This window comes from Canis aureus, chromosome 22 (genome assembly GCF_053574225.1).
Source record: "Canis aureus isolate CA01 chromosome 22, VMU_Caureus_v.1.0, whole genome shotgun sequence".
Lineage (NCBI taxonomy): Eukaryota > Metazoa > Chordata > Mammalia > Carnivora > Canidae > Canis > Canis aureus.
Window position 1 is genome coordinate 45461499 of NC_135632.1, and position 25875 is coordinate 45487373.

Sequence of the window (25875 nt, forward strand, 5' to 3'; positions counted from 1 at the left end):
TTTGGAATATTTCATTTTTTAAACGTGTACACTTTTAAAGTCACGATTCTTTTAAATCACACTTTGCAAATACAGAGCAACCACACTAAATAATGATGATGCACTATTTCCTTTTCAAACACTTCTTATCTATATATCATACTTAAGTGTTTCATTCCTGTAGATTGATGCAAAATACAAGAGTTTGCAATGCTGTACACTTTTCAGAAAATACTTGATTTCATTATTATAAACATGTAGATTACTTATGTATAGCCATTTTCCTAGATAAGTAATTAATACTGCTTTTCATTGCATGTGCCTCTTTCTTGTCTTCTCCCTAGCAGTGGCATATAAAAGAAACTGCTTCCTCTTCTTATAATTCTTACTTTGGGTTTTACGCAGTAAGAGTGGATATTAGTTATCATTCAAATAAAGATGCTTGCCAAATTGTCTTCTTGTGAGTCTTTCCAAATAATTTTACCTGAGTACTATTCAGCATTTTTAATACAATATTTTACCCAGGCCCCATTCCAAAATGTATAATTGGAATATCCATTTATCTGTACTTAACACAATTGTAATCAACTAAGTGTATTACAAATAATTTTAGTTAAAAGCAGACTTGTTCACATTTTCTTCAAAATTGTACATATATTGGAAAATAAACCAATTTTACATTTACAATTACACCTATGAATAAATGTAATAAAAGAGGTACAAGAATACTGCTCAGAACAATAAACATTATGGACAGAAATTTTAAAAGACTTAAATAAATGCTAAAAGATATCATGATTATGGTTTGGAGACTCAGTACCACAATGTGCCAATTCTCTTCAATTTTTCTGTAAGTTCAATGCAATCTTAATCAAAATCCTCTTAGGTCTGGGTGTGTGTTATGAGTGTAATTTGACAATCCAATTCTAAAATTTAAATAGACATTCAAAGAGCTAAGAAGAGCTAAGACATTCTTAAAAATAAAGTGGGAGGTGTTCCCCAACTAAACAGCAAGACAGGCTATGAAGTCATCATAATTAACAGAGTGAAGTGTTAGAGCAGGCACAGACAAATCCATCGCTGGAACAGACTGCAGGTGCTAAAACAGACTCTCAAAAATATGGAATAACTAAATCAGGTAAATAGAATTTACCATGGTTTTCCCTGTATGAGCTATACCTCAAGGTAACCACATAGATAGCATGGAAATGTTTGTATTTACAGAATAATTCAAATTAATATCTGCACAAGAACTGAGAGAATGTGAATATCCCCATTACACAATCACTATTGAAACAACAGATTTTGGTAAACAGTCACCAGTGGGTGCTAAAATCTAAGGCTAAATAAAGGTGATCAGTGAGACTGATGATGACACCTGGAACTGTGTGAAAGCTGTTACAAAAAAGACATGCATCTTTTGCTGTGAAGCAACATATAGTACAATTCCTTTGGGAGGTACTACTGCCAATAACACAAATCGAAATCTAACCAAGCCCCGCATTCTAACTACCAGCAGATGGAGTACCAAGAGCTCAGAATGTGTTAAATTTATAAGTAATTTGGTCTCTCCAACAAATAAAAAACAAAAGGAGAGAAAAAGGCAAAGGAGAGGGACAAGGAATCTAGTTTTAAAAAGAGATTTCTCAATCAAATGCCATGTATGGGTACTAATTGGCTACTAATTCAAATAAATCAACTGTTTACTACCACCACCACCAGAAAACATTTATGAAACTAAAAGTTTGAATATTGACTGGTTCTTTGATTAAGGAATTACTGTGAAATTTTTAAGTGTGATATTAGCACTATGGCTATTTCTAAGGAAACCTTTGTACACATATATACTGAAATATTTACACATTAAATAAGATATAATACCTAGGACTTACTTTAAGATAATCCAATGGGCCAAGGATAGGAAAGGCTAGGTTATAGATGAACCAAGATTAGATATGTCTTGATAACTGTGGAGGGTGGCTGATGTGTACATATGTGTTCATTATATACCATATTCATTACTTTTCTATATGTCTATTTTTTATTGTTCCATAATAAAAAATTCAGAAGACAATAAAGAAAGAAAACACCGAGTACATTATCTTGACTACACACACACACACACACACACACACACAAATATACACATACACACATAAAAATAAGGATTAATATTCAGAATTTTTAAAAAAACTCCTACAAATCAATAAGGAAATAATAATCTTAGAAAAAAGAAATGGAGAGGAACTTCACAAAAGAAATATACACAACTGAAATGAATGAATAAAAAAATGAACGACTGGGTTGCCTAGGTGGCTCAGTCGGTTGAGCATCCAACTCTTGGTTTCAGCTCAGGTCATGATCTCAGGGTCATGGGATCAATTCCCACATTGGGCTCCACACTTGGCACAGAGTCTGCTTAAGATTCTCTCTCCCTCCTCATCTGCCCCTCTCCCTGCTCATGCACTCTCTTTCTCAAATAAATAAAATCTCTTAAAAAAAAAGAATAAGATGTCCAACCTGATTACCAATAAGAGAGATGTAATTAAAATTACATGTCACAGCACAGAATTTAATAAATGAAGCATTAAAGGGCCTTAATAAATCCAGCACTGCTGGATGAAAATGAAAATTACTACAAAAAATATAGAAAATAGTTTCCTACATTATCTTCAAATTATATCTAATTTGGACAACCTAGGATAGGATATGCACAAGAATGTTCCTATCCTATGACTCAGCAATTCCAGTCTTATCTGTACAGAGAAAATCTTTCATATAAGAGATATACAAGAATGAACAAAATTAATAAATGGAAATGAGTGAACCAGAACAACATACAACATGTATGCATCTCAAAACTTATATTAAGCAAAAGAAAAACAAGCTTATAATATGATTCTATTACATAAAGTGCCAGAACAAGCAAAATCTAAACAAAATACTGCTTAGAAATATATACATAGGTGGTAAACAATAAAGAACAAGAGAATGGTTAACATAAATCAGAAAGAAAAATCAGTATGTGGAGAGGAATAAAGCTATTATTGAAGAGGCCTACACAGAGGTTTCTGAAGAACTAGTAGCCTTTTATTTCTTCCTGAATGGTGGGTGCTCATTCTACTCTACTCTGTAAAGAGGCAGCGTAGTAAAGAGATTAATGTGCATATTTAACCAGACTGACAGGGTTGGTGAGAGGATTAAATGAGTTGATATACAAAACAGTGCCTGGCACTTAGTGTTACACATGTATCCCCTGCCTTTCAAAAACTCACACTATGCCACACTATGGCTTTTACAAAAATCTTCATTAGTACCTATCTTTGCTAACTGAAAGAAATCTAAAGGGCTTTCTGCTTTTATAAAAAGGGAGAAAAGTGAAAATAGTGTTCAGTGTTTGTTTTGCAACAAGCCATTAGAGAGGCAGCACAGAACCCTGCAGCAAGAGTGGTTCCACCAAGCACCTTCCCCAAGAACTACACTCAGCATCAAGCCACCATAGCTGTATACGTAACCATCTCTGTTTTATCTTGATTTATTTTGTGCATCTGTTAGCAAGACATGTCCTAAAGTATCAGAAAAGCCTAAGAGAGGATATTTTTGGGGTCTGAGAATGCTAAAAAAATTTTCCATATAAACTAGTGGTAATTGCTTCTTTGCTTTATACCATTTCAGCTAATGTAAGGTATCCTAGGAATGCTCTACTTTCGGATGGCAAAGGAGACTTGTCTATGTGTTAGTTATTTAAAAAAATGTACATGTGGGTTCATTTTACAATTTAAAATGAGAACAAAGAAAATTATAAAAATCTTAAGTTGAAACTAATGAAAAGAATCAATATTATTCTCTATGCACTGCTAAGCACTGAGTCAGCAGTTGAGCTGATAATCCCATGTGTGGACATAGATATGACAAACAATCTTTATAGCAGGAGTCTTGTCTGCTGTGAGCCATGGGACACTTCCAAGTTGGTTTTCTCTTGTTTTTGAAGAGCATTTTGGAGAGAATCCAAAGCAAGTCCTTGTTTAATTAAAAATTGTATAATATCTTGTGTTATTTCATTGCAATAAGTAAGAGCTTTCAAAAGCACAAAGGAATGTAAAATGGTTTAGATTTATGTGCTAGTGCCTCCCTGAAAAAGCAGAAAGCTTTACAAAATAGCAAAATAAAACTATTCTTAATGAAGTGAGACAGTACAACGAATGGAAAATTATTATGAGATTATTCAAAGATCATGATTACCTCAAGGGAACAACTATGTAAACACTCAAGTTCATCTTTAAAATCCTTTGTAAGTGGCATATGTTATTTTATTTTATTTTATTTTTATTTATTTATGTTTGGGGGGAATGTTTCCAAATCACCTTCTCCTACCTTGAATATAAGAATTTTTATGAAATTATTTTCTCCTTAAATCTGAGTTTAAAATTAGTAATTACAGCCTTATGGTAATAGTAAAAAACAGGATCATTTTAGAAATATAACAGTCCATATGAATATATGTAGTAGATTAAATAAATGTTTGCATACACATAGAAGAGTCTGAAAAAATTATACATAAATTGCCACTAGGTTGGTTCCATCTGGATAACACAGAATAAAGTAGGAACCTGCAGTTCCATTTAAGACACCACAATATTGTTTGATTTTTTTTTGCAACAAATATGCATTGTTTCTGTTTTAGATTACTACCATTCTTTCTTTAAAACTAGCTATTATTGGTGAATTACAAACGTAAAATATACTCACCGTAAAGATTAGCAACAACAAAAATAGAAATCCTCCATAAATCCAGCAATAAGAGATAACCATGGATAACATGAGAGATCACTCATACCTTTGTAAGGTGTTCCCACAGTTGTTGCATAGACAGTCTTTTCATATTTCTTCAAACGGTCTTCTAAATTGTGAATCTGAAAGTAACAAATACTCAAATCATATGATTCATATGGAAATCATATGTAAAAAATGGACTGCTGTAGCCAACCAGATTAATACTTAAGACAGAATATAAACAAATACAATTAATACAAATGGTTTTCTTAGATATGACACCAAAAGCACAGATAACAAAAGAGAAATTACATAAAACGGCCTTTATCAAAAGTAAAACTTTTGAGGGATGTCTAGGTGGCTCAGTGGTTGATGTCTGCCTTTGTCTCGAGGCATGATCCCAGGGTCCTGGGATTGAGTCCCACATCGGGTTCACCGCTGGGAGCCTACTTCTCCCTCTGCCTATGTCTCTGCCTCTCTCTCTCTCTCTCTGTGTCTCATGAATGAATAAATCAAATCTTTTTTTTTTTTAAAGTAAAACTTTTGTGCCTCAAAGGACATTATCAAGGAAGTGAAAAGAACACCCACAGAATGGAGAAAATACTTGCAAATCACTTACCTCATAAAGGACTTGTATTCAGAATAAAGAATACAACTGAACAAGAAACCAAATAACCCAACTAAAAACTAAGCAAAGAACTTAAACAGACATTGCTCTAAATAAGACATACAAGTGGCCAAAAAGAAGATAATAAGATGTCCAATCATTACTCATTAGAAAAATTAAAACCATAATGAAGGAGTGCCTGGATGGCTCAGTCAGTTAAGTGTCTGCCTTCAGCTCAAGTCCTGCTCTCAGGGTTCCAGGATCAAGCCCCATGCCAGGCTCCCTGTTCAGTGGGAAGTCTGCTTCTCCCTCTCTCTTTCTCTGCTCCTCCTTTCATTCATGTTCTCTATCTCAAATAAATAAATAAAATCTTAAAAACATAAAACTGTAACGAAATACTACTTTTCATATCAACCACTATGGCTACAATCAAAAAACATGTTGGGGAGGATGAGGAAAAAGTGGAATCCTTATAACTTTGTCAGTGGGAATGAAAAATAGTGCCACTATGTAAAGTAGTTTGGTGGTGCAGCAAAAAGCTGAACGTATAATTACCAAATGATCTAGCAATTCCACTCCAGGGTATATACCTCAAAGAACTAGAAATAGGTGTTCAAATAAAAACTTGTAACAATGAAAAAAAAAAAACTTGTAACAATGTTATTGACAGCAGGAACACTGGTTATATTAATAGCCAAAAGGCAAAAATAACCCAAACATTCATGAATGGAAGTATGCTATTATCCATATAATAAAATATTCAGCCAAAGAAAAGAATGAAGTACTGATACATGATATACTGATGAACCTTAAAAACATCATGTTGAGTAAAATAAGCCAGAAAAGAAAGGCTATGTTTTATATGACTGTATTTATATAAATACTCATAACAGGCAAATTTACAGACACAGGAGTAGATTAGTGATTGCCAGGAGATAATGAGGAGTGACTGCTTAATGGGCATGAGGTCTCCTTACGGGGTGATGAAATGTTCTGGAACTAGATAATGGTGATGGTTTCACATTGTGAGTGAACTATGTGTCAATGAATTGTGCACTTTAGTTAAAGTGGTCAATTTTCTGTTATATGTATTTTACCACCATAAAAGTAACTAATACAAAACTGCCATGCTAGCACAGTTTGAAGATTTGAGGATGCTATAAGAAGGGAGTTTAAAAACAGTAACCTTGAGAATAGATAAGAAAAGATAAACCACTGGAAAGTACAAAAAACATAAGGTAGCACTGGGACTTAGCATCCTATTTTTATGATTTAAAAAATATATATATTGTAAAAGTTTTGAAACATACTAAACCATAGAGAATAGAGTACAATCAATGCCCACACATACCTATCCATCACCTAGGTTCAACAATTGTCAAGATTTTTGTTATGTATGACTTTTAAGAAAACTGGATAATCGGGGCACCTGGGTAGCTCAGTCAATTAAGTCTCTGACTCTTGATTTTAGTTCAGGTCATGATCTCAAGATCATGAGATCTTGCCCCAAGTCAGGCTCCATGCTCAGTAGGAAGTCGGCTTGAGATTCTCTCTCCCTCTCCCTCTCCCTAAGCCCCTCTCATGCCTGTGCACATGTGTTCTCTCTCTCTCAAATAAAGAACCTTTAAAACAAAACAGAGACACCTGGGTGCCTCAGCGGTTAAGCATCTGCCTTCAGCTGATGGAATGATCCCGGAGTTCCAGGATTGAGTCCCACATCGGGCTCCCTGCATGGAGCCTACTTCTCCCTCTGCTTGTGTCTCTGCCTCTCTCTCTCTGTCTCTCATGAATAAATAAAATCTTAAAAAACAAAAAACAAAAACTGGAAAAATCCCTGGAGATGCAGCCTTTAAACAGCATGCTGACTTGTGTCACTACCCCTCCAGAATTTGGGAAAAAAGACCAAAGATGATGCACCACAGATACACATATACTGGTATGCTCATGCTTATGCAACCTTCTAAGAATATATATACATAGTCCTATTTAAAACTAATTACTGGATAATACATGGACAAAATATATTAAATCAAGACAATTCAACTACTTAGGGAAAAAGAGTAATAAAGACTGATCTCAACATATTTTCCCTCTGATAAAAATAAAAACTTCTTTACTAAAAATTAAGTTATTACGAATAAACATAAATTCTTATCCAAGATGTTAAACATTAGGAAGAAGATGCAAATTTTCTTGTTTAAATACACACGATCATGAATTTAAGAGATATCCTCCAGCACCTTCAGATTTGGAGATAACATTTCCTGTGTAAGACAAAACTGCAAAGCCAGCTATTAAATCAATATTATATCAGTTCTTTTTAAAAAAGTAGCTAAATGAGATTCAAGTACATATGAACACAAATTAAGGGAGTCAGCTCAAAATAAAAGGCACCAAATTAAACCTGTACCTGTTCTCTGAACTCTTGTTCTTTCAACTTTGAATCACTGATTAGAGTAGTCTTCTGTGCTAGTTGTGTCTGAAAGAACAAAAAGTCAGATCTGAAATGTATATGGGTTTCATCATTGCTTGGATATACTACTGTACTGCTTGGTAAATTATCTTTATGTTTTAACTTTTAAAACACAAAATACTCCTGGCGCCTTGATGTTGGTTAAGCACCTGACTTCAGCTCAGGTGATGATCTCAGAGTCCTGGAATTCAGCCCCGTGACAGGCTTCCTGCTCAGAGGAGAATCTGCTTGAACCTCTCCCTCTGCCCCCGCCCCCAACCACTCGTGCTCTCTCAAATAAATAAAAATCTTAAACACACACACACCCTAAATACTCCTGAAAATATAATGTCTTCAGTCAAATTCAATAAAGAACTAGTCTTACCTGTAACTCCATAATTGTTATCTGAAAATGGAAAAGAAAAAATGAGTATATACACTAAAATCCAGAACAATAAATGGAATAATATGAAATAACAGGAAAATAAAAATTTAGTGTTTTAACCTTAAGAGAGTGGTAAGATTTAAGATGAGACAACTTTATATATTTGCTTTTAACCTGGTCTATTTTGTTATACAATCTATTATAGCATAGGGACGCCTGGGTGGCTCAGCAGTTGAGCATCTGCCTTTGGCTCAGGGCATGATCCCAGAGACCGGGGATTGAGTCCTGCGTCGGACTCCCTGCATGGAGCCTGCTTCTCCCTCTGCCTGTATCTCTGCCTCTCTCTCTCTCTCTCTCTCTCTCTCATGAATAAATAAATAAAATCTTCAAACTATTATAGTGTAAATATACACAAACCTAAGTAAACACAAAGGACTAGAAAGTCACTCACCAGACTCCTAACAATGATTACTACTTCGCAAGGGGAGGTACCCACCAGACAGAGTTTATTCTATATACTCCTGTATTATCTCTTTTATAACAAGAATATACTTATTATTTCTATCATTAAAAAAACTAAACATATTAAAATCTATTTACAGCATATGGGCCCCTTAGGGAAACTCCTAAAGGACTATTTCTGGGAATCCACTCTGAGGTATAATCACAAATTGTTTTTCATTTAACTCAACACTGATATTCATTGTATCCCAGAAGCATCAAAAGATGCTCAATAAGGATAAAAATTCATGAAGAATAAAACAGAAAACAGTTTTTAGAACAGAAATAATAATTAAGGATTTTTTCTCTCCTTTCTTATGATACAAGGTAAAGGACTAAGAAGACCTTCTGAATATTAGTTTCATGTTTCAATACTGTACAGCATCCTAACATTGGTCAAATGCCACTATGTGCAACATACTTATTCTGATACTAAGGAAAAGAATATGTTAGTGAAGTACATGTACTCTTCTCAAGGAATTAATATTTAATAGCACCTGGTATATTCAAATTATGACCAGATGGCAAAACAAAAACTAAAAACCAAAAGCCAAAAACCGAAACAAAACACACACACACAAGAGAACTTATAACTATTAAAGAGAGAAATAGTCTACTCAGCTTGCTGGGTGCTAATAGCTAAGATATATGTACCAAGTGGCATAGCATAACAGAGCCCTTTATAAAGACTACTTCTCAGGATGCCTGGGTAACTCAGTGGTTGAGTGTCTGCCTTCAGCTCAAGTCATGATCCTGGATCAGGCTCGCTGCAGGGAGCCTGCTTCTCCCTCTGCCTATGCTTCTGCCTTTCTCTCTCCCTCTGTGTCTCTCATGAATAAATAAACAAAATCTTTAAAAAAAAAAAAAAAAAAAGACTACTTTTCTCCATTTTGGAAAAGTAATCCATGTAATTGGTTGTTTAGAAAATTACTCTCTGGTAACTGATATTCTGTAATGAATTCTCTATAATTCTCAAGGATAAATTTATGAACAGTGTCCATCTACTTTACCAAGGCCCTTATGACAATGATGAAAAGACTATACCAGGTGAGTGAGGACACTTTAGGAAGCAGAATGGTACACATTGTCCAGCTTCTCAAACTGGGGCCCACATGCCCTATCAGGTGTACTTGCTGAGGTGCAGAGGGGAAAAGGCAGCCCACAAGGCAAACATGGCCTTTCACAGCATCAATTATATTTAAAGAATGTAATTACAAAAATGCCTAGATATGTGTTGCTAGCTATCTTTGAATTCAGTCCCATTTCCCAAAATAATCCCACTGTATCTGCATCTATTCCATTAACCGGAAAAAAATAGAAATTGTTTTTCTTACTGGTATATTACCAAAACCATTTTTATAGGATTATAAATAAGGATATATTACAGAGTAGAATATAAAATCTACATAAGTGTTGAGCACAAAATATAAAAAATCTCAAATTATCATATTTTCTATGGAACCTTTTTGTTTACTGTATTGGAACCTGTATTCTTTCCAAGGAAAAGACTGAGAAGCACTTATATAAATGTCTAGGTTCTGAAATTTGGCAGATGGGGTTTAAATTCCCAACGCAACACTGACTGTGTGAACTGAATATTTTACTTAACCTGTTTGATTCTCAGTTTCACTGCCTATAAAACAGAGTCAAAAATCTTTCCTGAAAGGTTTTTGTTAGGATTAAATGATATAGGTATGTAGGTCAGTCGGCAATGACAGTGTTTTTGAAGTAACACGTGCAGCAGGACCCAGTACCTCTCACCTTGTCATTGCCAGGGCTCTCCTCCTGCTGTAGCTTTTGCTGGTACTTATTCTGTAGCTCTTCTAGTTGAGTCTGCAGGTCCATGACTTTAGCAGTCATTTCTTCTTCACGAGCCTTTACAGTTAAAAAAAAGTGCTAATGAACATATCAAAAAGAATATCATAGAGGCAAACACAGTATAGAGAAAACTACCTCTAAGAGGAAACAAATACCCAGAAACATTTCTGGAGACACAAACCACGTTTTCTATTGTCACTGATGACTATGCTCTAAACACCTCCCTTCATGTCCCACTTTTAACACCAAGCTCGCTATTCTTGCGATATTACTGTTCCCTCTCTCACTCTCTCCATCTCCACACCATAAAGCCCATCAAGCAGTTTCTTTCCCCTTAAGCAAGGGTTCCCAGGCTTGAATGACCATCGGTTATCTAACAGTGTGGTGACAGAACTTGCACACAGAGCCTGCGTGTTATGGACTTTGCCCTTTTCCACATTAGGATTTGATTTCCAGGAAATAACCATTAATACAAACTAGCAGATACTGTTAGGCACAGCACTGATCAACCAGCTGGCAACTTAACTGATCATAAGAAGTTGTGGAAGTTTTTTCTAGCCCTTTGGATAAGCTGTGTAAATCAAGAAATGATTCTTTATTCTGACTCAGCAAACCTGCACATCTATTCATCTGTCCCCAAACCACACCAGTGGTTCTTTGGGGTAAAATGTTCAACTAAAGTCTATTTTTGAAAAAATTATTGTCCAATGCATTAGTAACCATGTAATGTCTCCATTTGCCCTGAACTCTGCAAAAAAATAGACAAAGCTGCAAAAGTATATGTGACTTATTTGGTCCAAAAATCTTACTTAGAAAATTTATGGTACATAAATCATTCTCTCTTCTGTTTTGACTGCCCTAGTAAAGGTTATTGCCCATTCTACATTTGTTCATTTGTCTTGATAATTGCCATAATTTATTGTACAGAGCAGTCCAGACCTCTTCTTGCTCTTATAAATCTTATAACCTTTGTGCTAAAAGAACATTTGGAATTGGAATATTGATCAGATTTGAGTAATGAAGACAGGAAAAGTGTTTGCTGAGAAAAAGACGGAACAGGAAAAACAGCAACAAACAGGTATCTGATTTACAGATGCGGAATTGACAGAATGAAGAAACAAATGAAAAGAGATAGGCCTCACGGCACAAAGTAAGAGAATGAACCATACGGACGGACACTTAGAAAACCTACTTTGAAATTCCACTGGTCATGAAACTTAGACCAACTGAAAAAGAACAAACTCCTTGTGGCAACATAAGCAAAGCAGAGATGTCTAGTAACTAGCCTCCTTAGACATCTCCCCACTGAGGCTCACTTGAATCAAGCCTCTATCCCTAAAACATCAAAACTCTTGTAAATATGTTAATGCCCACAATCTTGGTTTACTGTTTTTAGTCTACCATGGCATATCCTGGGTGGATGTTTGTGTCATTGTGGTTTAGGCACCTTTGAAAGGATCACTCCTACAGCTACTTATTCAGTTAGGCCCAGATTTTATTTTATATTTTTATTTCTTTTTTTGTGAGAGTATGGGGGGCGGGGGACAGAGGGAGAGAAAGAATCTTAAGTGGACTCTGAGCTGAGTATGGAACCTGACATGAGGTTCAGTCTCACAACCTAGAAGATCATGATCCAAGCCAAAATCAAGAAGCACCCGGGGTGCCCCTAGGCCAAAATTTTAATTTGACAATTAGCTATGCCTGACATTTCCTTTGACAGTTATGGGATACTATTTAAACCAAGCCCTCTAAGAATTAGGAAAGAATCCCTTCTGTGTTATTTCTAATTTAAGAAACAATTTTGTAAATTCCTGCATAAAAGCTTACTAGTCTTCTGGGAGGAGGGGAAAAAAAAGCCAGTATTGTTTTCCTTCAAAGTAAAAACAATTAGGAAACCCGGTTAAATTGAAAGTTAATGCACATCATGGAAATCATATTTGAAAGACTAGTTATTATGCCAAAGTCAAATAAACTAAAATATAGTCAATAAAACCAGTTTGATCTAATGTAGCCAAGCTATTTTCTCCCAGTGGGACGGCTCTGAATTGGGACCAGGCTATTACTCAAGCTCACTTACATGAGTACTCAACTCTTCCTCTGGGATGTCATCACTCCCTCTTCCCAAATGGATTCTTCCCTGCCCTACCATATGTCATCTCCTTCAAATTTACCAAGTGTCTAGTATACACCAAGTATCTGGCTAGGTCTTCAAAACTAGAGATAAATAACAAAATTCCTTTACCTACCAGATGCTTACAATCTAGGAGAGAGGATATATAAATTAGTATTTTCCTACACACATATGTATGTATGACAAAAATTCATGTTATAAGTGAAGAAATGGATAGAGAGTACCAAAAGAACATACATGCAATTAATTCTATTTAAGGGGTTCTAAAAAAAAATCATATATGAAAACATAATGATGCAGAAAAGAATATTCAAAAAGCAAACTTTTGGGTAGAAAAGAGAAAAAATAACATATTTCATTTTTGTTTCTGTTAACATAAAACACTGCAATATTACAAAGATGGTGGCAATACAGGAAGATCCTGATCTCCTCTCCTCCTATGAACACACTGAGTCTACAGCTACATATGGAACAATTTCCTCTTACAAAAAAAAAAAGCCTGGATAAGGGACAGCTCTACATTACACAAATGAGGAAAAAACCACATTGAAGTGGGGAGAAGAGGCTAAGACACAACCTTGCCATAAATCGTATCTCCAGGATGACAACTAACAACAGGGAGGAAACTCAAAACCCAGAATTTCTCCTGAGTACTGAAGGGTTTGAAATTCACATTGGGCATCCCACCTTTTAAGCCATATACTTGAGAGACAAACCCCCAATACATCTACAAAAGTAGTATTAAAAAAATAGTAAAAATAATGAATTAAGGGAAACACAAAACAAAGAGATGTAGAATATAACATCAAAAACAATATGTCAAGGGGGATCCCTGGGTGGCACAGCGGTTTGGTGCCTGCCTTTGGCCCAGGGCGCGATCCTGGAGACCCGGGATCGAATCCCACGTCGGGCTCCCGGTGCATGGAGCCTGCTTCTCCCTCTGCCTATGTCTCTGCCTCTCTCTCTCTCTCTCTCTGTGACTATCATAAAAAAATAAAAAATAAAAAATAAATAAAAAAATTTAAAAAAACAAACAAAATGTCAAGGAGTGATTATAATGTTAAGCTTTACAATGGGATCAGACTTAAACAGTTATCAACTTAAAATAGACTGTTATATGTAAGCCTCAAGGTAATCATGAAGCAAACACTATAATAAATACATAAAAGATAAATATAAGCACCCCACCAAAGAAAATCATCAAAACACAAAGCAAAAAATGGGCAAAGTAGCACAGAACAGAGAGAAACTACAAAAACAGCCAGAAAACAATGAACAAAATGACAACAAGCACATATTAATAACTACTTTAAACGTAAATGGACTAGAGTTTCTAATAAAAGGACTCGGAATGGCTGAATAAATTAAAAATAAGACCCATCTATATGCTGTGTGCAAGAGACTTAGTTTAGATGTAAGGACACACACACCAAAAATAAAAGGATGAAAAAACCAAACTCACTGATACAGAGAACAGGTTGGTAGCTGCCAGAGGTAGGGCATGCGGAGGTGGGAGAAATGGATAAACTGTTTTTTAACTTAAATAAATTGAATTTTTTTAAAAGAAAAGAATAGGGGCAACTGAATGGCTCAGTTGGTTAAGCATCCAACTCATGATTTGGGCTCAGGTCATGATAATCAGGATCATGGGATTGAACTCTGTGTCAGGCTCAGATTGAACTCAGAGTCAGACTCTAGGCTCAACGGGGAGTCTGCCTGAGATTCCCTCTCTCCCTCTGCCCTTCCCTCTGCTGATGCACATGCACACTCTTTCTCTCTCTCTCTCAAACAAATAAATAAACTCTTTAAAAAAGAAAAAAGAGAAGAGGGGAATGGTTACCTGTGGAGAGAGAAGGGGCAAGATGTAGAATACAGAGAACAGGAATGGATTTTATTATAGGCCATCCTCTAAACTATACTTATTAATATTATTTTGATCTTTAAACTGTGTGAAAAGACTTGATTCAAAAATTTTTGTCTAAATAAAGTTAAATTGGAAACTTATTTTTTAAAGCCCAAATCTGAAAGATGGTAATAACTACACGAATTTACAAAGTTTGAGAAAGTGATCTTTAGGCATACAGAAAAGCATGACCAAAGGTAAAATATGATGAAGAACAAGCTAAAGCTAAGTTCATCTACACCACAGAATGAACTGGAGGAGGTATTATTAGAACAATGGGAAGCCATGAAGGTATTTAGGAGGATCATGTCCTCATTTCAAGACAGAAAATAACTCTGACAAGAAGAGATGAATACCTTAGAAAAAGACTAGCAGCAAAGACATCAGCTGAGAAATTAATACAAAAGACTAGACCAAATGGAAGATGGCAGTCGGACAGTAGCAATAGAGGTAATGTTGAGAGGAGAGGAACATGCAGTATGACTCCGTGAAAATCTTTGCACTGAAGGTCTACTATATGTTGGCTGTTGTGCTGGAGGCATAAAATTATAGGGAAAGAGAGGATTTCTCTGCCTAGTAAATCAGGGAAGATAAGCAGATTTCATGCCCAAAAAGGTGTGGAGGTGCAAATGTATGAGGGATGGAGGAAGACAGAAGGTGTGGATCAAAGATGACAAAAGTCCCCAGCATCTTCAAATAGAGGAAAGAATAGTAATAATGTTACCTAAGACAGTAAAGGCAGGGAAATGAAAAGGTTTCTGTGCTCCATTTTGTTATTAACAAATCTCAGAACTGTTTTAACGAATGATAAAATGCAGCATTCTACAATGTCATCATTAAGATACATCATCAATTTGATAATAGCTTTCCAGAGAGGAAAAACACACCACCAAATAAAACATACAAATCCCACATAAAATTCTAATTCTGGAAATATTAAAATGGGAAAATGGTAGAGAATATGTAATATGTCTCAGAATCAAAGGAATATAGTATTTGCTAAGAATTGCTAATATTTGTTTTTTGTTTTTGTTTTTGTTTTTGTTTTTGAAGTAGGCTCCAGGGCCGCCTGGGTGGCTCAGAGGTTGGGCATCTGCCTTCAGCTCAGGGCATGATCCCAGAGTTCCCAGATCAAGTCCCACATCAGGCTCCCTGTGGGGAGACTGCTTCTCCCTTTGACTGTGTCTCTGCCTCTCTCTGTATCCCTGATGAATAAACAAAATCTTTTTAAAGAATAAATGAATAAATAAAAACAAAGTAGGCTTCATGTCTAGCATGGAACCCAATGCAAGGCTCAAACTCACAACATTGAGATCAAGACCTGAGCTGAGATGAAGTTGGACACTTAAGCAACTGAGCCACCCAGGTGCCCTAGTAATATTTGTACTTTTAAAAAGAAATTCTTGGGGATCCTTGGGTGGCTCAGCGGTTTAGTGCCTGCCTTCGGCCTAGGGCGTGATCTTGGAGTCCCAGAATCGAGTCCCACATCGGGCTCTCTGCGTGGAGCCTGCTTCTCCCTCTGCCTATGCTTCTGCCTCTCTCTCTCTCTCTGTGTCTCTCACGAATAAATAAATAAAATCTTAAAAAAAAAAAAAAAAGAAAGAAAGAAATTCTTCAAGACAGAGTTTGTATTTGGGGTGTTCAGATGAGAACTGCTTATTTATCACAAAGTTAGCCCTAGACCTGGCAGCTATAAGTCTGAGGCCACACTATTCAATACAGTAGCTACAAGCCACCCCAGAATTGTGGCTTTGAGCACCTGAAATATAGCTACTCCAAACTGATGTGGGCTGCAAACATAAAAACACACTAAATCTTAAAGAAATAATACATATATAATTTTTACACTGACCACAGATTAAAACAATATTTTGGATATAATGGGTTAACATATTACTATTAAGTTCACCTAGGCAGTCAGTCAGAGAAAGACAAATACCATATGATTTCACTCATATGTGGAATTTAAGGAACAAAACAAATGAGCAAAGGGGGAAAAAATAGGAAAGGAGAGAGGGAGGGAGAAAAAAAGAGATAAACAAGAAACAGATTCTTAACTATAGAGAAAAAATCAATGCTTACCAGAGGATGGGGGGTGAAATAGGTGACGGGGATGAAGGAGTGTACTATCTATGATGAACACCAGGTGTTGTATAGAAGCATTGAATCATTATATCATACACTGGAAACTAAAATTACACTGCATATTAACTGACTGGAATCTGAATAAAAACTTTTTAAAAAATTAAGCTCACTTGTTTCTTTTTCTTTTCCTAATGTGGATACTAGAAAATGTTAAAACTACACATATGGCTCACATTTGTGGCCAGCATTCTATTTCTAATGGACTGTGCTGGTCTGAAACACAGGAAGAGGTTTTAGAGAAGAGTCCATCCAATACCTCCCCTCACCCTCCAATTCCTGTCTCTAAGCCTGAAACTTCTAGGATCATTCTTTTAATTTCCCTAATAAACAGTAGATTTTCAAGGAAGAACCATACCACAGGTTGACTTTCTGTTCTGTGCTTCCCCGTTCCCTCACCCCTCTACCTGTAGAGGCTGGTCATGACCTTGGAAAGTCTTTTGTCTGCTACCCCATACATCCAGAAACAGAGAAGTAGTTCACAAAAGGGAACATTCTAGCTGTGGCACAATTTGTCCCTGCAAATGAACTCCCTGACTGAGTTTATCCATGATAAATAACTGCTGTGTTCCCCAAGTTCCTTTCTTAGTAAGAAGTCTTTATAAATATATGAAGCTTATGAAGGATCAGTGCTCTCCTACCTACTCACTGTGAAGTTTTAGGCAAATCATTAACTATGCTGAACTTGCTTTGCCTTCAAGGAAAGGGAAGGGAAGGGAAGGGAAAGGGAAGGGGAAGGGAAAGGAAAGGGAAAGGAAAAAGAAAGGAAAAAGGAAAAAGGAAAGGAAAGGAAAGAAAACTTTAATGTATTTTCCAATTTCAACATTCTCTAAGCATTCAAGAAACAATAGTGTTTTTCAAAGCTTCACAGATATATGCTCTACAGAAGTATAAGAAATGTGAGTGTAATTATTCAAACCTTTTCATAATAAGATCTAAAGTTCAAAAATTATACAAGGTGGCATCTCTATGCATGTGCCTTATACTGGAATTCCAGCCTTTTCAATTGCATTTGAAATAATATTATTATTAGACTCTGTTCCTGGCTCAGACTTCTATCGCTGCCATACTCTGTTGAGGCATGATTCTCTGATTTATGCATTCTTAATCAACAAATGGTTCCTAGCATATAGTGAAATAAGGCTTGGAGTAACTAAAGAATCTGTATCTCAACATAGCATACTTTACACTGTTTTACATTTGAAAATTTTCTGGAGTCCAAAATACTCACTGACATTCATGGCTTATCTTGACACACAGAAATGGCAATCCTAATCCATCACCAGCAGATTAAGCACATTGAACCAACCTTCCACTAAATATATTTGGCTGATACATTCTATTTTTTTTCTCCATTTTTTTTTTTCTCTCTTGAGAGCAACAAAAACTGTGAAAATTGGGTTGGGATGGAGTAAAGTTAACTGATCCTCCTGGAAAGATCCCAGTAGGTGGCCACGCTTATACTCAAACTGTCCCATTACTTAGACTTCACCCAAGCACAAGCTCTCAATTCTTAGTCTGGTTCTCTTACAATTTAGTCTGAGAGAAATATGAGAAGAGAATCCATTCTTCCCTTCAGTAACTCAATGTTGCTTCGATACCTGCCAAGGGGACTGAACTACTGGGTTAGCAGAATCTGATCAGGAAACTATGATCCTAGCAGAAATCAATCAGACTCCTTATAAATCTGCATAGAGTGCATATACTAAATTTGGATAATACTAAGCCAAAACAAAAATCCTCTACATTAAAAAAAAAAAAAACAGGAAATCTGATAGCCAATCGTTAACACTACTATGAAATCTAGCACAGCTAAATTTCAAAAAAGAGAAAGAAGTACGGTACATCAAGGATTTCTTCATATCTCTTGGCTGTTCTTTGTAAATCATCTTCCTTCTCTGCAATTTTTTTATATAACTGTTTTGTCTCTTCCTGATGGCTTTCCAAAAGTTCAGCTTCCACTTCCTGGGCTTTATCTAATAAATAAAAGATGGACACACACAAAAACACACATTAGGTAAGAATATCTACATGTCAATTTCAGTTCCAAATTAAATTTGATTAAAAAATTGATCATATGTACCCTCTCATAGAGTAGAAATGTCTTCATAAGGCAATTAATTAGCTAATGTTTCAGATTCTTTCACCCTTTTCTCCTCTCCTAAAGGCACGCTGCTGCCAGGCAGCACAGGTTCCCACCAGAGAACTTTCTTGCACAGGAATTGTTTTTTTCTCCAGTTTAATTACTTAAAGCACTTAGCACAGTGTGAAAACAATAAGTTTAAATTATAAATAGTCTCTGCTGATTCTGACATGTTCTTTACTGAATTTAAATTCGACTCACCAATGGTTTCTTTTATGGTCACTTCCAGCTCCTGCTCCTTTTGTGCCAGCTGGGTATGGAACTCCCTCATCAGCTGTTTTAATGTGGAATTGTGTCTCAACTCAAGATCTTCCTGCTCCTGTCTGTGTAACAAAAATGTAAAGAGCTAACTGCTGTAAAACACAAAACAAGCTATACAGAGTTACCTAGTCTTCACAACATGCACGTAAGATCTCACTGGTATAAAAACATGTTTAAGGGTGCATATGTGGGGGCAGCCCGGGTGGCTCAGCGGTTTAGCACAGCCTTCATTCAGCCCAGGGCCTGATCCTGGAGACCTGGGATCGAGTCCCACATTGGGCTCCCTGCATGGAGCCTGCTTCTCCCTCTGCCTCTCTCTCCCTCTCTGTCTCTCTCATGAATAAATAAATAAAATCTTAAAAAAAAAAAAAAAAGGGTGCATATGTGTATATGTGTGGTCTAGGGACAGGAAACTCCTGGAAGGATACAGAAACTATGATTATCTCTAGACAGTGGTCCTGGGGATTTGAGAAGTCTTCTTTTCCACTTTAACTTTTCATCATAAACATCTATCTTACATGATAACAATGCTGATACTAAAAACAGTAAAACAAAGTAATTACTGGGATACGTACCTAATAATTGTATATGCAAAAAATGGTTTTTCCCCCTCTAAATGGACATGAAGTAACACTGCCTCTTGCCTTAAATTGTTTTTATTTCTTCTCAGCATTTAATGTACTTGACTTATGTTTCATAGTTTGGGTAGGTGAAATTTAGGTGCATTAGGCATAATAAAAAGACTTAATTAAAAAGGACTGTCTTAAAAATACTCATGCCGGGAGACTTCAGTTGGTTAAGTGTCCGACTCTTTGCTTTTAAAGATTTTATTTAGGGGATCCCTGGGTGGCTCAGCGGTTTGGCGCCTGCCTTTGGCTCGGGGCATGATCCTGGAGATCCGGGATCGAGTCTCATGTCGGGCTCCCTGCATGGAGCCTGGTTCTCCCTCTGCCTGTGTCTCTGCCTCTCTCTCTCTGTGTGTGTGTGTGTGTGTGTGTGTGTGTGTGTGTGTCTCATGAATAAGTAAATAAAATCTTTTTAAAAAATAAAGATTTTATTTATTTATTTGAGAGCGAGAAAGTGAGCATAAGCGGGGGTGAAGAGGTGGGGGGAAAAGCAGACTCTGTGCTGAGCAGAGGGCCCAACATGGAGCTCGATCCCACCACCCTGAATCATGACCTGAGCTAAAATCAAGAGTCAGATGCTTAACCAACTGAGCAACCCAGGCATCACAAGTGTCCAACTCTTGATTTCAGCTCAGATCATGACCTCAGGGTCATGAGATCGAGCTCCACACTGGACTCGATGTGCAGCTTAAAATTCACTCTTTCCTTCTCCTCTGCCTCTCCCTTCTCCCTGCACTCACTCACTCAATAAATAAATATTCATGCTGGAAAACTTACTTGATTTTCTCTTCCATTTCTTGTTCATATTCTTTCTTCATGATATCCAATTCTTGCTGATGCTCCTTCCGCAACATTCGAAGATCTTTCTGCAACTTAACAATCTCCTTGCCCAGCTTCTGCTTCTCCTGCTCTGCCCCTGCTAATTTAAATTCCAGGTCATTGTGCTGGACCTCCATGTTACCAGGCAATATGGGTTGGACTACATGTGATTTGGACTTTTCTTCAGCACTTTCTTCCAAAGCTTCTATGGGTTTATTTTTTTCATCCATCTGTCGTTGTAAAGCCTGTAATCTGTCAAATTTTGAGGTCAACTCTTCCATTTCAACTCTATGCTCTTCCCTTTCTCTTACTAGGCAGGAATCTAGCTCCTTTATCTTTTGCTCCAAGATCTGACAAGTTAGTTCCTTCTCGTGGAGAGTTTTCTGGACATCATCAACCACATTTTCCAAGTTTTGCTTTGTTCCTATGGTATTTTTACCTCCTTCTTCTTCCACATGCTGGGATGCTACCAAGGAATATTTCTTGCCTTTTTCTTCAAGTTCTTCTTGAAGACAATTTATCATAACTTGATCCTCATGCTGCTTAGCTTCGGTGTGCTCTATCTTTATTAAGAGTTCCTGGTATCTGCACTGCATTTCAGAATGAGAAGATACCATCTCTTCTTTTTCCTGCTCTAGCCTCTGCAACAGCTTTTCTTTTTCCATTAGACTTCTTTGTAAAGTACTGATATTTTCTTCACATGCTTTCTGCACAGAGCTTTCGGGATCTATTCCTTGCTCAGCACAGGCTACCATGTATTTTACTGATGTGGGTACAACTGATGCTTCTGACTGTGGTAGACCTTCCACTGATTTAAGTTTTTCTTCCAACACCTGAATTTCTCTTTCTTTCTCCTGCAATTTTGTATTTAGCTCACCCAAGTGACTTTCTGTGTCTTTTTTATATTGCTGTTCTTTCTCTTCCATTTGAGATAACAACTGCTTCTTGATGGCAACAATTTTTTGTTCAGCTTTTTTCTTCAGTTCTGCTAATTTTGCAGCACTTTCTAACTCAAGTCTATCTTCCAGTGCCTTAAACTCCTCTTCTTTGCCCTTCATACTTGAATTCGCATGGTCCAATTCTTTCTTCTTGGTTTCAAGCTCAGATTTCATGGATGACACTTGCTTTTCAAGTCTTGAGACTTTTTCTTCGGCTTCTTTAACCCTGCAGTCCTTTTCGTCTCCTAATTCTTGAATGTGCTGAAGTTTCTGACGCATCTCCTTCTGTTCTGTATCCTTCTGTTGATTGTAACTGTTAAGAACTTCACTTAAAGACTTAATTTCAGTTGTTTTCTGAGTAAGATGCTCTTCTAATTCCGCAATTCTTGCTGTTTGCGTTTTTAACTCAGTCTCTAAGTTACACTCTTTTTTCTCCAGCTTGCTCTTCTTATCTTCCATCTCACCCTTTAAACATACCAACCTCTCATTCTGCTGATCAAGGTCCTCCTTCAATACCTGTATCTGTTCATCCTTTTCACTGGCTTCCTTTGTTTTTAACTCAAGCTGCATCTGCAATTCTTTAATAGTACTTTGATACTGCAGAAATTTTGACTGTGCTTTCTTCTTCCACTCTGAGAATTTGTTGGACAAGTGATCTACCTGTTCAAGAGCAGAGGTCTTCTCTTTATTCAGAGTTTCAACTTTCAAAGATAAATCTTGCACCTGACCCAGCAATTCCTGTTGTTGTTCATCATATCGCTTACTTAGTGATGAGATGGCTGCTTCCTTCTCAGTCAGGCTGATACTGTTCTGAAGCTGAGTGTTCAAATCAGTTAGCTGCTTACTAAGACTGCTGATCTCAGATTTCTTTTCTTTAAGCTCTTCTTTCATCAGTGTGACAACGTTGATGTTCTCTGATAACTCTTTCTTCAACTGTGTGATACAAGACTCTTTTTCAGAGGCAGCCTGTTGCTGGTTGCCTCCTTCCTTCTGTAAGGCTTCTTTTTCCATGACCAGACCTTCAATATCAGCCTTCATGCTCTTAATTTGATTTTCTTTTTCTTCTAATTGATGGGTAGCCTGCCGAAAAGAACTATTTAGTGCATTCTGCTCTTCTGTTAGCTGTCTAAGCTGTGCTTCTAATTCAGAAGCTTTGCAAGTTTTAATCACTAGTGCTTCCTTAACTTTTGTTGTGTGGTGCTGACAGTGGGAAATCCTAGAGAGAATGGCATTAATTTTACTACTACTCGTGTTGATTAGCTCATTTGTTTTAGCTTGTAACAAGGCTTCAGTTTTCTTAGAGTAAATATCCAGCTGAACTACTAATTCCTCAGATAGTTTTTTGAATTCCAAGCTTTTGTCTTCTAGGCTTTTCTCACTTCTTTCATGTGAAGATCTCAAACTCTGGAATTCCTCATCTGTGGTTTTCAACTTGTCTGTCAACTCAGAAACCTTCAGCTTGTCTTTTTCTGCTAGCATTTCCAGTTCAACTATATGCTCCTGAAGAGAAGTATTTTCCTTCAGAGAATGATTCAAGTCAACCTCCAGCTTTTCAAGTTGTGCTTTTAGTTTCATTTCATTTTGTGAGAGAGAATTCATATGAGCAGACTTCTGGTGTAATTGTTCCTGTAATTCCTTTACTACTGTGTCCTGCTTAATGCCTTCTGCTTTCAGCCAGGCTAGTTCCTTGTTCATCTCTTCTTTTTCACACCCTGACTGGAAGATCTTTTGCTTTAGTTCTGCTACCTCTTGCTCTTTTTCCTGTAATTGGATTTCATGTTTTTCCTGAAGTTCTTCAGCTTGCTGATTAAGTTTCTTTTCCCAGACTGATACAACATCACTGAGTTCTCGTCTATGTACCTCAGTGAGACTTTCTATTTGCTCCTTTTGGTTTGTTTCCAGTCTTGATACTGCATCACTGATTCCAGCAGAGTTAGCTTGTGCCATTTCCAAAATTTGGGCATTGAACTGTTTTTCTTTCTGACTAAGCTCTAGAACCGTATTTTCAAGCTCTTTTTTAAGTTTGGCTTCCTGATCCAGTAATTTCTTCTTTAACGTTTCTTGCATCTCTTTTGCTTTCTGCTTAATTTTTTCCATCTTTTTTTCTTGATTTTTAAATTTGGTTTCGTATTCCTCATGTAAAACACTAAAACTGTCCTCCTTGGCTGATAATTTTTGTCTAAGTGTTTCAATTTCTTTGCTCTGTCCTTCTCTCATTTGTAAAATTACATTTTCCTTTTCTATCAAACTCTGTTTTGTCTGTGCCTGTTCTGTGCTAGTATCTTTAAGCTGGGACTCATAACATTGGGTTAAAGACTGTAGTTTTTCCTCCATTTCATTTTTCTGTCTTTCAAGTTGCTGCATTAAATCCTGCAACTGGATTTTTTGAGTGTCTAACTCAGTACAAACATCTTTCTTTTGCATTTCAACTTCAGCTACCTGTTTAGTAAGAAGAATTCTTTCTGCTTCCAAGTCCAACAACTTCTGCTGCAATTGTGCCAAGTGCTCCTCTGATGCTTTGGCCTGCTCATGTGTAGTACTCTGCTGTGACTCAAAGAGAGCCAACTTAGCAGATGCCTGCTGGAGTTCCTCTTCAGACCTTCTAATATCTGCCTCTAAGTTTTCCACACGTACCTGATACTCTTTCAAATGCTTGTCCTTTTCCTTCAGAAGAAGCCCAAGGTGATTAATTTCATCTTTTAGTGCCTCTTCAGTTCTCTGGATGGACAGCTCTTGTTCTTTAATGATACTGTCAACTTGCTGCTGGTGATGGCTTTTCTGTTCATCTAGCTTGGCCTCTAGCTCCTGTTTTACTTTATCTGCTTGATTCTTTAGTACAGAAAGCTCCTCTTCTAGCTTGTCCCGGGCCTTTAGTACCTCTGACAGTTCAGAAGACAATGATTCCAGTTCTGTTTGCTTCACATCAAGCTTTTCTAAAGTCTTTTCATTCATCTCTTCTATGTGGGCCTGGAAGACACTCTCTTTGTCTTTCAACAATGTTTCTTTTTCTTGTTCATGCTTTTCTCTAAGTCTTTCCATTTCAGTCTGATGCTGTTGCGTTAAGACTTGGAGTTTTTCAGTCCAAAGGGTATCCTGCTGATGCTGCAAGCTTTCTAATTCTGTTTTGTGTTTTTCAACCATGATTGTAATTTCTTTATTGTGCTTATTTTTTTCAGCTTCCAAATGAATAATTAAATCTTCAGATTGATTTTTGCTTTCTTGCAAGCTTTTTTCCAAAGAACTTTCCAATTCAAGAATTCTCTGTTAATAAAAACAGATGTATTTTTTACTAAAGTACAGATTTATTAGCAATGATATATATGACAACACATGTAATGATATATATGACTACACCTATAATAACTACACCTGTTTAAAGATTAAAACTTAGAAAAATAAGGCATTATATCATGCCAAACACTAGAAAGCACAATCTGTGCTCAATTCCTAAAGGAATCACATAACAAAGAAAAGATTCTATTTTAACACAACTTAAAATTTCAGATTCTTTCTACCTATACTTTAACTATTTCAGTCACCCATGTTTTCAAGAATATTCTGAATGGATAGTTAAAAAGAAATACATCGTAAAGTAGATAATAGTAACTATTGATAGTAAGATGGTTATTTTTTTTCTGTGTGTTTTTTAAGGCCTAGAATATATTCTATTACCTTCATAATTTAATTTTGGAAGGTAAATAATATATCTGGGTTTTCCACTGCAAAATGATTATTTAGGAGATATCTTTTGCAAAAAGAAGCTACTTACACAAATTTTAGCAAAGATTACTGTTAGCTCATGAAAAAGTCAATCTTGACTCTAAAGCAAAAAGAGCTAAGTAAGGCAGAGGCATGCAACATCAAAACTGAAAAGGTCCTAAGGAATTACCAAAACCAATTTCTCCATATGAAGGTGAACAAATTAAGGTATAATTAATTTACAGGGCAGCCTGGGTGGCTCAGCAGTTTAGTGCCGCCTTCAGCACAGGGCCTGATCCTAGAGACCCGGGATCGAGTCCCATGTCGGGCTCCCTGTGTGGAGCCTGCTTCTCCCTCTGCCTGTGTTTCTGCCCCTCTCTCTCTCTCTCTCTCTCTCTCTGTGTGTCAAATAAATAAATAAATGGATGGATGGATAAAGAAATAATCTTTAAAAAAAAAAAAAAAGAATAGGTATCACCATCCCCCAACCCCCACTTAAAAAAAATTAATTTACAAAGCTAGCAAATGGAAAAATCTAGACCTCCTGAGTATCCATTCCCCTCCATCATGCCACATTACATAAATGTCGGCAATGGGAAAATAAAGTACAGTTTAGAATTATGGGGAAAAAGTGTGATTCTTTCACTGTTTAAACCAAAGCAAAAAGTCTAAATAACATCAGTCAATTTATTCAAAAC

At 36.5% G+C, this 25875-nt stretch overlaps 1 protein-coding gene across 6 annotated transcripts in view; it reads right to left on the minus strand.

Annotated features, from left to right (window-relative positions):
• The window catches only part of GOLGA4 (golgin A4), a 126916-nt gene that overhangs the window by 19022 nt on the left and 82019 nt on the right, over positions 1-25875 (minus strand). For all 6 annotated transcript variants that reach the window (XM_077865829.1, XM_077865827.1, XM_077865826.1 and 3 more), the window contains 7 exons: positions 20499-24739; positions 19036-19157; positions 18537-18667; positions 10459-10572; positions 8197-8217; positions 7770-7838; positions 4817-4892 (listed from right to left, as the gene is read on the minus strand). In XM_077865829.1, coding sequence (XP_077721955.1) covers positions 4817-4892; positions 7770-7838; positions 8197-8217; positions 10459-10572; positions 18537-18667; positions 19036-19157; positions 20499-24739 — 4774 coding nt within the window. The remainder of the gene's footprint in view (positions 1-4816; positions 4893-7769; positions 7839-8196; positions 8218-10458; positions 10573-18536; positions 18668-19035; positions 19158-20498; positions 24740-25875) is intronic.